At 54.3% G+C, this 12,457-nt stretch overlaps 1 protein-coding gene and 1 long non-coding RNA gene across 5 annotated transcripts; one reads left to right on the top strand and one right to left on the bottom strand.

The window, feature by feature from the left end:
• Positions 1 to 418: 418 nt before the first annotated feature.
• LOC147192251 (protein tweety homolog 2-like) lies at positions 419 to 10,981 on the bottom strand. Of its 4 annotated transcripts, XM_086133270.1 has the most exons (15): positions 10,657 to 10,981; positions 9,936 to 10,111; positions 9,695 to 9,806; positions 8,211 to 8,431; positions 7,779 to 7,874; positions 7,116 to 7,188; positions 6,217 to 6,286; positions 5,928 to 5,983; positions 5,095 to 5,187; positions 4,660 to 4,752; positions 3,371 to 3,513; positions 3,082 to 3,273; positions 2,856 to 2,934; positions 1,848 to 1,904; positions 419 to 1,509 (listed from the first exon to the last, which is right to left on the bottom strand). In XM_086133270.1, exons 1-15 carry the CDS (start codon positions 10,786 to 10,788, stop codon positions 1,429 to 1,431), a joined length of 1,674 nt encoding a protein of 557 aa, XP_085989396.1. In that variant the 5' UTR covers positions 10,789 to 10,981; the 3' UTR covers positions 419 to 1,428. The 4 variants fall into 4 exon arrangements, with proteins under 4 accessions (XP_085989396.1, XP_085989394.1, XP_085989397.1 ...); XM_086133268.1 differs by having other exon boundaries at positions 9,695 to 10,111; XM_086133271.1 differs by lacking the exon at positions 1,848 to 1,904.
• On the top strand, positions 8,468 to 10,173 carry LOC147192252 (uncharacterized). Its single transcript, XR_015103229.1, has 2 exons — positions 8,468 to 9,482; positions 9,581 to 10,173. It is a non-coding gene; the product is annotated as an uncharacterized LOC147192252 (long non-coding RNA).
• Positions 10,982 to 12,457: the final 1,476 nt, after the last annotated feature.

Here is a 12,457-nt window from a genome sequence, read left to right as displayed (position 1 = left end):
TAGTACAGGGATGTAAATTGCATACAAGAGGTAGCGCTCGGTCTTCCCATTTGCTTGAGATCGATGGTTGAGAAGCGCGCTAGCGTCGTGACCCGATTTCCCTCCGTCCCGATCGCAAAATCAGGACAACGCAGCCGATAGGCCTGCGTAAAGCACGCCCCCTGGTGGAGTAATGGGTTAACACCGACGCACAGGATCGTTCGAGTCGCATAGGTGTCAAACTGCGGTCCCGGAGGGCCGCGGTCCCGCATGTTTCCCAAGTCTCCCCGTTGCAACACACCCGATTCGAATGATCAGATCATCGGCGAGCTCTGCGCAAGCCTGACGTCGAACCCCGGATGGCGTTCACATTTTTTCCGGTCATTTGAAGCCGCTGTATCGGCACCGGCGATCAATGACACAAAAAATGACAGAAGGGTGACAAACACGAGTTTACTTGGATACAATAAAAAGGCCGCCAACCGTTTTTGACAAGATCTCGTGAGGAAATAGACAATTTCTGCGTACATCTGAAAAGTCATCAAGTGATCGTGCTTTGCGGGTCGCCGAGGGAACGCGATTTAGCGATCGTCCGACCGGCTCTGCCGTGCTTTATTCATTCCTGTGAAATACCGTTTAGGCCCATGTGTCATTTTCTTTTTTATTCTATATGTCACGTTTAGTCTAGACAGTATGTTACTTTCAAGCTAAATTGTAATGTTGAGGGAACTTGTACTGTCACAATGACTGACTTTTGCTCTTGTACCGGATCAAGTTAGACGAGCGGGTGAAGCAGATGTCGCGGCCCGCAAGGTCTTCTAAGGCAAAAACATTTCAGGCGATACATTTAAGCACTCGGTCAATCAAAGTTATGCGGGCTCCCGGCTTACAGGACAAAAAGGATCAATAAAAACAAAAACAGGGGGGCTGTGAATCAGCATCGTCTCCTCCGACGCGGCCGAGGCCACATACGGCGCGCGGGCGTCCTCTCGAGGTCGGCGCCTCACATGGCCGGTGTCGTGATTCTGTTTGTGACCAACAGGTGGCGCCCCCCCCCCCCCGCAGCTGTACACCTGTTGCTCATCCGGTAATTGGGGCTTTAAAAGGACTCCCAGCCCGAACACTCAGCGTCGGGTCATCGTTTGCTCTTGCTACTGTCATGTTCGTTTGTTTGCTGTTCCTTTACTGCTGTCGAGTTTGTTTCGGTCACGGTTCTGTTTTAGCTTCACTTGTTATTTTTGTTTGTTACTTTGGACCGTTTGTTTTTTGGATTTAGTTTTCTCTGCGTTTTATCAATACACTTCTTCAAGTTCACCCCTGCTCCTCCCTCCCGCCTGCTTTTTGGGGTGCACCACCACCTGGCAACGTGACAGGCGGCGCAGCCGGGCTCAGTCAACGGGACGGACGCGCCAAGAGAGTTCCTCACCGTGCGTTTGGCGGCGGCGCCGGCTACACCTGGAAGACCGCGCCAACGTGTCGGCTCTGGGCTTCGCTCATGGACAGGTAAGTCGTCCTCATAGCGGGCGAGTACTGCGGAGAAAAACGTTGACGATGAGACGCGGCGCCCGACCTGGGGAAATGACTCGAACGTTTCTTGAATGAATTAAAAAACGACAACAACGGCTTTCTCTGGGTTTCAATGAGCCAATTTGACGTGGTATATTACTGTTTCACTCAAAGAACAAAACTCCGCCCCTGCCAAGTCCTGAGCACAACGACAACGGTTCAAAGAAGGAAGCCAGGCGAACACAAATCGGCAAAAACGAGTCGTAAGAAGAACAAAGGAGCTGCTGTAGATTTCAAAGGACGGGGCAAGGATATTAAAGAGCAGACGGGACACACTTTGGATGAGGTCGGACGATACTCACGTTGCTCGCGTGCTGAAGCGTTTGGCGGAGCATGCGTGTCCGGCAAAAAAGCAAGCGCTTGGCAGAGCAACACACGAGCGAAAGGGGGCGAGCTCAGACATAGAAAAAAGAAAAACGACAACATGTGAAACAAACAAACCACCCAAACGGGAAATAACGTAGACTTGAGTTAAATAGCAGGAAATGCGTGCAAACATGACATGCAAACCGGTCGACCATTAAAAAAAAAAAAAAAGGTTTTCGACATCATTTCTATGATGGCGAGGAACCGTATCAAGCGTTCGGCCTTGACAAAGACGAGAATGAGCCGTTCATGGAACGATCTGCTCAGGATTGCGCTTTTGCAGGCAAGGTCCGTAATATTGTGACCCCGAGGAGAGGCAATGATGCAAATGGCATTTTGCGACACTCCCAGCCCCCCCGCATCGATCCTGGCCCATCGGGCCCATTCTTCTTGGATGCGCTGCCTTGAAATGGATCTCGCGCAGACGGAGCGTCTACATTTTTCAACGGCGGCCCACATTGTTCGTCTTTTGCGAGTCGTTTAAATTCCGCGAATGCACCAATGCGGTCCCGCCATCCGACAGAAGCTTCATTCTAAAAGAGCGGGGGGGGGGGGGGGGGGGAATTTACCGGCGTTATCTATTATATAGCTGCCGCTGAGGGGACACGACTCGCTTATCGACTCTCAACTCTGGGATTAACATTTATATTATTACAGATGAGCGAGGCGACAATGCGGTCTTTGGAGGTTGTTTTACACATTTGATGCATTCGTCTTATTTGGAGGAAATTTCATTCAACGGGGAAAATGACAAGCTCAGTCAAACCCCACAAGAGGGCAGTCTTAAACCGTTTGCGCCTTCATCCCGGTTTAGTGTTTTTTTTTTTTTTTTGCTGCCGGCTGATTTTGCTGTGTGTGTGTGTGTGTGTGTGTGAGAGAAGTGAGGAGGGGTCAGGGTGCGGTGGTCACACTTGGGACACCAGGGCGGTGTAGGGCCAACGCACCAATGGCGGCGGGGATCCTCTGCCTATCAACGGCACGTTCTCGTATCGGGGGCTCCCGCCAAACAGCATGGACTGATTCCTGGGAGGAAGATAGTCACAAAGTCAAGAACAAATCATCTGCACTACTGCAGATATGGTATTGTATTGTCTCGCCCTGGACTTTGGAGCACCGCGCCTCCATCTGGGGGGGGGGGGGGGGGGGGGGGGGGTCAGGTGTTGCTCTCACATGTATTCCGGGGCGGGCGGCACACCGGCGGCCGCCTGAGGCGCAGGCGGGTGGACGCCGGCCTGGCTGCCGGCGCTGCCGGTGTAGCTGCAGAAGCTGTGGACGTCGGACCTCCTCGGGTCGGAGGACGGGCGTCGCGCTCCGGGGTTGAACGGGTCCTCCTCGTCCGCGTCGTCGTCGTACTCTTTGTCCCTGCGCAGAGACGGAGCGCTTTGCTGGCGTAGAACGGCGAGGGGATGAGATGGGGGGGGGGGGGGTCGTCGTCGGTCGGTCGCCCCGCACCACTGACCTGCCGCCCATTTGCGTCCACGCTCGGAAAATCGCCCCCAGCATGGCGCAGAGCGCGCACGCCGCCAGCAGGGAGAACAAAGCCAGGTAGAGGAGGCCTTCCACGCCATCGTAGCACACGCCAGTGAGGGCGTCCAGGTAGTCCTGCGCCATCAATCCCGTCAAATCTCACCCACGCAAAACACAGAAGGCCGCGGAAGACGGCTTCCGCACAACGCATCATTCGGCCATTTGCTTCATTGCGGTTCGCGCGCGCCGCCGACGCTTCTCAAACGTTTTGGGGAATACTTCTCCAAGTCCAAATGTCGACTCGCGCGCCCGCCCGCTGCCCGAGACCCTCGTGAGGATAAAGCGGATGGGAAATTGGATGCCTGGGGGCTTGAAGGTGTGCGTTCATATCAGCTTTACCGTAAAAAATGTAGCGCTCTAAAATTATGCATTGCCTGCGATGAGAGCATTCCAATCGGAATGACTCCGTCTCCCGTAGCGCTTGCCCACGTTGGTCTCGGGCGGACGCGGGCGCGCCACCTCTCGCCGACGGCTGCTTTTCCACGACGTCAAGCTGCCACCGACGGGCTCCATCCGAGCTGTGCGTGCGTGCGGCGCGCTCATAGACGATGCGCGGCGGATTTTGAAGGCGCATTTGGAAGAGGCCTGATTCCTATCTGTTGACATATGACTCGATTCCATGCGGATTTTGTATTTCTTGTTGCACTCGTTGGGGGGAAAAAAAATGAAATGTGTCACTTGAAGCGTGAAGTGTAAGTCAGAATGTGAGATAAGACCACCATCAGATACGACACGTAAGAGAGGCTTTATCTGGGGGTGACTCCCCTCCCTCCCAAAAAATAAAAGAACCCCCCCCGCCCAAAACAATCAGTCCTAATGGGCTTCGTGTTTGAAAACGAATAAAATCGGGCCGAATTAGGGCCATCGAGCACACGCCGACGATTTCCGTTCCGTTTGCAGTTTGCTCACCGTCGGGCACAAAATGCGCCAATTCTGAAGATCTGGAGACCAACGGGAGTGACTCCGCAATTTGGACTTTGGCTGCGTTCACGTCGCCGGGCCGGCGCTATTACGGGCGGGAACGAGAGGGACCTGCGCATTCATAAAACAACTCCGGCCAATGTGACGGATTGGAGTTGTCATGGCAACCCATCAAAAGCAATCCGAGCGCCGGCCGGCTACGGCGAGCCCCGCTTTGAGAAGCCAGATCGAAAGGTGGCGTTTGCAGCGCCTTGGAAGGGGAAGGAATAATCATGGCCAGAATGAAAAAAAACAACGCACCTTGTGCAGCCCGCGACAATCGAGCAAGGCCGTCAGCCGGTGCAGATGAAATTCGCTGGTGTTCAACAGGCGCTGGATGCCTAAAAGGTCTCTCTGTGGGAAACAAAGTATGGCAAATGACGCTAGTCAAGTTTTACGAATGCCCCCCCCCAAAATTCATTTGGCGCGTCGGCCTCCGTCGACCTGCGGCGTTGGGCCTTTCTCCCCGACGGCGCGCCATCCCGCAAGGGGGCGGATGCAAGGAGTCACTTTGAAAGTTGACAAATCTGATGCATCGAACCCGGGACAAATTGCTTTTGCGTTTTCCAATACCGTGACTGAAAAGACGGTATCAAGCGAGCCTCGCAGGAATACTGAAGGGCAACTTTGACTCGGCCGGGGCCCGAAACACAAGCCCAGTTGTTGTTGTTGTTGTCGTCATTGTCGTCGTCCTACCTCGGCGGTGGGAAAGACGGGCACGGAGAACTGCAGCAAACCCTGCACTTGGATCTGCATGGTGGTCAGCGAGCGCTGGCAGATGGTCAGCGACTGCGGACACCAGAGAAGAACACGTTGATCGGGAAGCGCCGCGTCGGCCAACAATTTCTCCTGAGGGGGAGCCAAACGAGGCGCTTGATCCCGGCTCCGCCTCCTCATCGTAGCGCCACCCAAACAACGGAGTTGATCGGAAGACTCGATGATCCTTAGCCCTTGGCAAGTCTGCCTTAATCCCTAAATGGATACCCTGAGCGCGTGGCCTTAAATCCTGTCATTATCCGCCAGGGATTTGAAGGCACCCAAAACGAGTGAAAAACCGCTCATCAAAGTGACATTAGCAGATAGAGCTCGGTGGGATAGTCATCGCGGAACATCCGGCTGAGATTTGGAAAGTGCAGCTACGTGCGGACGTCAACCGTTGTGATTGACGAAGCCCCCTTTTAACTCATTCGGTACCAGCCAATTCTAGACCAAGTCTGAAAAGACGTTTAAAAACGTCTTTGGGAGTGAATGAGTTAAGTACGACTGTGTAGAAAACGTCCTCATGACGGCATGTTGTTGTTGACGTTGTGTACGGCGGCCGTCATTATGCCTCCAATGAATAATCCATGTGGCTCTTGAGAATGCCCGCGGGCGGATATGAAGCAATGGGGCGGGGGGGTCAAAGATAAATAATATGGTAGCTTCAAGCTAATTGGATGCGTGAGGGTGCACATTCTCACACCGCGCTCGACAAGGTTCAGACAAAGCTCGTGTTTGTCGACCGGAGTGCTGCATATGGGAGTCCGTACCCGTTGGAAGGGGTTGGCCACGTTCGGACCGCAGAACAAGTAGTAGTGGGCGACATCTACCGGGTGAGAAAGAAAAGCCAGTTTCAGGACGTGCATGTAGAAAACCAGCAATGAAAAATGAAGACGGCAAACGGAACAAAAAAAACCAGCGCAGCATTTTCCAGCCAGTTAGAGAATCAAACAAATCTGTTCATTTCACTCCAAGAGCACAAAAGCGGATGATTTTCCCGTACTTTCTTCACGGCGCCGGCCCCGAGGAGCAATGCCACTCATTCATTCAAGGGATTACCTGCACTGAGGAAATCTGCGGTTTGGTTGACGATGAACTTGTCGGGAGAGACGCAGAAGTCACTGGTGGCCTGCGTGGGTGACAACGCATCGACGCGTGCAAAGGCGGTCAGGGGAATGCCAGCTCAGTTCTCGCCATACTCGCTGCTTTACATTGGATTCCTTCATATTTATGGGCTAGAACGTTTTTCTAAATACAAATATTTGCTGCAAAGGTTCCTTAAGTAGCACACGGTCAGAAGTTAGTGATCGACCAGTAGGCGGATACTGATGGTGTTCCACAAGGCTACATACGCCATCCGCAGATTTAAAAAAAAAAAAAACATGATATCATATACAAATTTGAGAATTACTTGCCGTTAAGAGTTGAAAATAGGTGGCGGTCCGCAAGGCTCATTACTCAGGCCGCAGGTTTGTGAGGTCTCGATACAAATATTTGACCTTCCGGTAGTAAAGCTAGACACGGGCAACGTTTCGGGTTCAGTGGCGACGCCGAGCTTAACTCGCCGCTTCGCCGCATCCGTCCGGATGTCTAATCCGCCGCGATAATCCGCGGATTCCGTGGGAGATTGGCGCAAGAGAGGGGACACCGGGAGTAAAGCGGGGGGGGGGGGGGGGTGCTCTTTGTACCCCTGACTGTGCCCCAAATGCGCCGCGTCCGTGACCACATTAAGCCCACATGCGGTGAACGCCGACTGCACGCTCGGCACGAGACGAGCAGGAGGATTTACGGGGAAGCCAAAGCACTCGACCTAGGCCGATTTTGGAGGCATCATTAACGCCGGGGAGTGTTGTTTACAACTGCGATTATGCCGAAAGGCCGCCGGGTTCGGAATCGGCTTTGCGACGTGACCGAGTGAGGGAAAGGAAGGAAAACAAAAGCCCCCGAAGAAGCCTCACCACAGCCGCAGCCAAGCTGGCTCCCAGCGAGGCCCAGCTCAGGATGACGGACGGCACCGCCGAGGCCATGATCCTGTGGCGAAAAGATTGACACACAAAGTTATGGACCCGGGCGACGGGATGCCCGAGCGCGTCACCGCCGTTGCGTTAACTGTCGCCGGACGACTTTTCGGGGCGCGGTTCGTCAAGCTCGTTAGCGACATGCGAGCCGCCCTTCTAATGGCTCCATAATGGCGGCGGCTCGTCAGACCTCCGCGAAAAAGCAGCAATAAAGAAACCCGAGAGCAGCACTTAATAATTAGTTCAAGGAGCCGCGCGCTCATCCGGCCGCGGGGCCGATCAATAGGCATTAGCCGGCGCCGGCGGCGTGGGAGGAGGAGCGGGAAACGGCGGCCCGAGCGCTACATTGGCCAAATAGAAAGTCGGGGCCGTGGGCCCGCGAATCCATCATCCCCGTCGCGCTGTTTTGCTCCAAGCATCGTCCGAACGCGCAAGTCAGTGAAATAAACATAGAAATCATGGAAAAGAACAAAGCCACGACCGCTCTCGATGTTGTGATGCGCTCACAATTCTTATTCATTAGAAAGATGCGAAATCCTTGAAACTGCCCCGAGTACCGGAGTGACTTGGTTCTCTCTCTCTCTCTCTCTCTCTTCCACTTACATGATGAGCAGCCGGCGAGCCCGCTTGGCCATCGCCAGGCCCGCCGCCAGACAGATGAGCAGATCCAGAATCAGCAGGAGCAGGTAGCTCAGCCACCTACGACACACCCAACGCGCGTCACTTCTCAAGTCCGCAGGTGAAAGGCGCAGTTTTGCGGCACCGCATCCGAGATCCGATTTCTCGCCCGCTAGCTATCGCCCCCATCTGCTTGCTGCCGTCATTTAATTCAACGGCACAAATCGGTAGGCGTTCCGTTTTCAAGCTCCCAAAATGTCCCGAACCTTCGGTTATTTTCCCCTTTGCCGTTCAAGTCGAATAAGAATCGCGCTCGACGCGGGGGGAGCGGCACTCGCGCAAACGGCGGATGCGCCGCTTCATCGTCCGCGGTCGAGTAAGAAGAAGATGCGAAGGAAAGAAAAATAAGGCACGCACCTGTAATAGTCGAGGAAGGCGGCGCGCGTCGCCGCGGCGGTCGGGTTGACGTCGGCTCGGCCCGAGTCGGGCACGGCCGCCAGCTCCCGGATGACGTCGTCGGCCATCAGCCGCATGAAGCGCAGAGCCTGAAGGTAGTCGGGCCGCGGCGCGAAGATCTCGTCCAGACGCTCCAGGTGCCGCCCGAGGCCCCGTTCGGCGTTTCCCACGCAAGCCGCAGACTAGAACCGCAACGAGGATCAACGGGCGGGAAGGCGAACGCTTCCGCCGCCCGTTTCTGAACATTTGCGACGTGTCGTCGAGACGACCGGGAGCCGCTTTGAACTGCGGTCAAAATGCACCGCGTATGGGAACGCAGGCGGCAAAAGGGGGCGGCGGCCCTTCGATGGTCAAACTCGACTCGGCTCGAGTGGATTTCGCCAGCGCGTTCGAACGACCGCCGCCGTCCGCAAAGTGCCCCGCGCCGAGCGAAAAGAATTCCGACGACAAACAAAAAACAACGACGGTAGAAAGCGCAAAAAAAGGCTGAGTCAAAAGCCAAAGAAGGAAGTAGGAAAGATGGCCGGCGAGGGCGCTTGCCAAACGGTCGCTCCAAAGAGAAAAGGCCCCATTCCCATCAGAGCCTCCGCTTGGTTCTCGCTACCTCCAATAGCGTCCGGCCCCCGGGCGGGGAGTTCGGAGAGGTCAGGTGGGGCCGGGCCGTTCCAAGATTGGAAAACAAATGAAAGAACTGGAAAATGGAGAGGGAGGCCAAATATGGAGTTGTGCGCTCCCTCGGCAGCATTTCGGAGCAACCGGAGAGGCGTCACGGAGGACCGGCCCACTCCGAAGTCAAGTTTGGAGTCGGAATTTGTCAAGCCCGCTGAGCTCTGTGAAAACTCAATGATTTGGGATCCCACTTTGGTATCGGATCATCATGACATTTTACAAATGTCCCTCGAGCGTAGAAAGATCGTTTCAAGCCAAATAATTTCCCCAAATCCGCTATCGGTTGAGCACTAAGCTCGCTAGAGTGCACACGCACACGCACACGCACAAAGGCAGCCCCGTCATCGTCTTTAGTCGAAAGCTCCAGTAAATGGGAACAGATGTTGTTTTTCTCATCTACAAGACACCTCCGTGTCTTTTATCTCTCGTACTTTCGCATCCGAGACCCGCGGAAAATAGGCTGCGGCGCGCCCTGCGCGTTCCCACGCCGCAAGAGCCCTCCCCTCAACCGCCCACACCGCCGAGAAGATAAACACTCTCCAACAGTTGATGACGTTCTAGCAGGTGAGAGAGACGAACGAGCTTGGAAAAAGATACCGCTCGCTCCGTCGCCGCTCCTCAAATTGCGAGGACTAGTTGACAATTGTTTTCAAACTTTGCAGACGCCAGAATGGAGCGCTGGGCCGAAACCGAGCCGCTCCTGCGGTCGTGCTTCATTTGAACGGGGTGGAGTGTTCATCCGCCACGGGTGACGAGAAGCACGCGGCGTCTCTTACCAGGCTGCCGATGCTGGCCAAAGTGCGGTTGGCGTTGACGACGGCGTAGGTCAGCCGGTACGTGCCGTCGTTGATCTCGCTGTTTCCATAGAAACCCACTCCCACGGCGCAGCTGCCGACAAGATGAGGGGCGAAGCGTGAGAAGAGCCGTCGGCCGCTCGTTCCGCATCGGAGGACGTTGGGCCGCAGTCCGCCGCCCGCCGACGCACGCGCGCGCGCGCGACTGAGCGGTCCGACCGACCATACGATGAGCCCGGCGACGACGGCCGACCGCGTGGCGCGGCGGGTCCCCCGGGGTCTTTTGGCGTCTCGGCCGGCGTCCCCGCGACAGCAGCGCAGGCAGAGCCGGAAGAGAAGCGGAAGCAGCAGGCTGACGGCCAGGCCCGCCGCTCCCACGCAGGCCACCACCGCCAACGACTGCAAAGTCGATGAATTCATAAGGGCGAGCGCCCCATTAAAAGACCGATTTCGTAACCGCAGCCTATTCATCGATGTTTTGTTTTGGAACGGATTCTCGGCATTTGCCTTCTTTTCCACCGGCCAAGATCATTTGAGAGATGATTGGAGACAAAACGGGGCCAAATGGCTTCCTTTGGCCAGGTTGACTTTTTGCGCACTCGTTCTGCGTCACCGACGTCGAGATCGCGGGGGGGGGGGGGGGGGGGGGGGTGCTCGTTCGCACCCTGCTAGTTTCCCTTTTCGGGGGCTCCATTCAACTCGAGCTCTTTTCGTGCACTTGAGCCACTTTTGCCACTTCCGACAGTTTCCTCCAAGTCGCTTTCCCGACACTGCTTGGATGGAAAGTCCCTTTTGCAAGGAGCACCGTGTCAATCGTGAAACGAACAACTAAAAGGACTCTCAAATAGCCAGCTCGGTCAAAAGACGAGTCTAAAACCGTGGCGGGCGAGGCAGTGGGCTGACTTTTCGGGTGGAGCGATGCAAAGCCAAAGCCTGGTACCCACCTGCCGGTAGTCCCCCTGCTCGGGTCTGAAGGTGGCGTCCACGGGCTTGAAGGACAAGTCCAAGTGAGGGAAATTGTGCAGCCAGTCGGTCCACCACGGAGCCACATAGTCGAGCCTCGCGCCGGCGGCCATCCCTGCGGCGGCTGGGGGGGGCAAAGTGCGCGGCGAGCCGAGCCCCCGCGACGATCCGCGGCCGGGGACTCCGAGAGGGGGCTCAAAGTGGGGGCGAGGAAACGTGCCTCCGCGCGGCGGGTTTTAGTGTCTTGATCCGAGGCACGGGACTTGAGTGAGTGACGGCGTGAACCCGCAAGCCTTCATGGGACGGGGCGGGAGGGGGGGGGGGGGTGGAGGCGTGACGGGCAGGCCACACGTCACGCCGCTTCTCATTTCACATCACAAGCGGCGCATTTCCCGACGTCTTTAACTTCCGACGCATCTTTCGGACATTGCTGTTGATCGTTTGCCCCCCGCCCCCGCCCCCTCGTCTTTTGTGCGTTTGAATTTATGACTCTTGCTGTTTGTGTCTGACCTCTTGTGGACGACGGGGCGCACTGAGGTGAATTCCAAGGAGTGGTGGGGACATTCATTCAATCCGGCAGCAGCCCTGAGCAACAGCTCCCCCGAAAATAAAAAGCGACATGAGAATGCAGCGGCGGACTGGTCATCAAAAACCAGGCGGAGGTTTTATTCCTAAAAAGTAGATTGAGCATTGTTGCGAGACACTGTCAAATTTGGCACAGTAGAAACATTCCCACAGCACTAAAAATATCGCCATATTCAAAACTGTACTTTAATCCCGATTCAACAGCCATGTAGGACACCTTCATAAACTTCGAAGAATTATCCCTCACATTATATATGTAAGCTTTTGTTAAATTGTTAATTATTATCATTTTATGTTACAGTTATCTAAATTACAGTGGCGTTCCGTCAGGGCCGGCAAAGCCTTCTCTGCCGGCCTAAACGTGACAAAATTTAATTTATGTTATTTTATTTTCATAAATATGTAAACAAAACTATTCTCTGTATCCTTTACGTCATGTAATTTCCACTTAGTCGAGTGGCTTTCAATGTTATTTAAAATAACATAGAAAGTTATTTAAAATAACATTGAAAGCCACTTGCTAAATAACTTATTTATTATGGTAGAGTTTTTAACCAATCATATTTCAGATAGCTGCGCTGTCAACGAACGGGCACAGTCAGCTTGCAATAGCCAATCAGATCACGAGTCTGCCCCGGCCTTACGGCGACACTGGACGTGCGCGTTCGGTGATTGGATGAGCGCCTGCTAGTGGGAGCTGTTGCTGCATTTTGACTTTGCGCCTGCTAGAGGGAGCTGTTGCTGCATTTTGACCCAAAATGGCCGAAGGAGAAGACGTTGATCTGCTTGCGGGACTACTTTGCACACAATTTTCAAGACGGACCTTCCACCGGATTTACCCATTTAGCTTGTTTTACCAAGGCAGCAAGGAAACATCAGAGCACGGCTGGCCACTTACAAGCTACGGTGCGTTTCAAAACGTTTGGGGACACTCGCGTCCATCTGCGGCTCAGTGAACAGGCACTACATTGGTGAGTAAACGAATTTTATTTGACATTTCTTCTTGTCCCTTTATTTCGTTAGCATTAAATTAATGGTAACAAGGAGTTACTTGGACTAGCATTAAATTAATGGTAACGAAATAAAATGACAAAGATACAAAAATGTATCAAATAAATCAGCTCACCTGCAATTTAGAATGGCGCATTGTAGTCACCTTCGTGCACTCAAATTCGTTCAATCTCAGCTGCTCAACAT

Source organism: Hippocampus guttulatus, chromosome 16 (genome assembly GCF_054856545.1).
Source record: "Hippocampus guttulatus isolate MCC_2025c chromosome 16, RoL_Hgut_1.0, whole genome shotgun sequence".
NCBI lineage: Eukaryota > Metazoa > Chordata > Actinopteri > Syngnathiformes > Syngnathidae > Hippocampus > Hippocampus guttulatus.
This window is presented reverse-complemented; position numbering and strand designations above follow the sequence as displayed.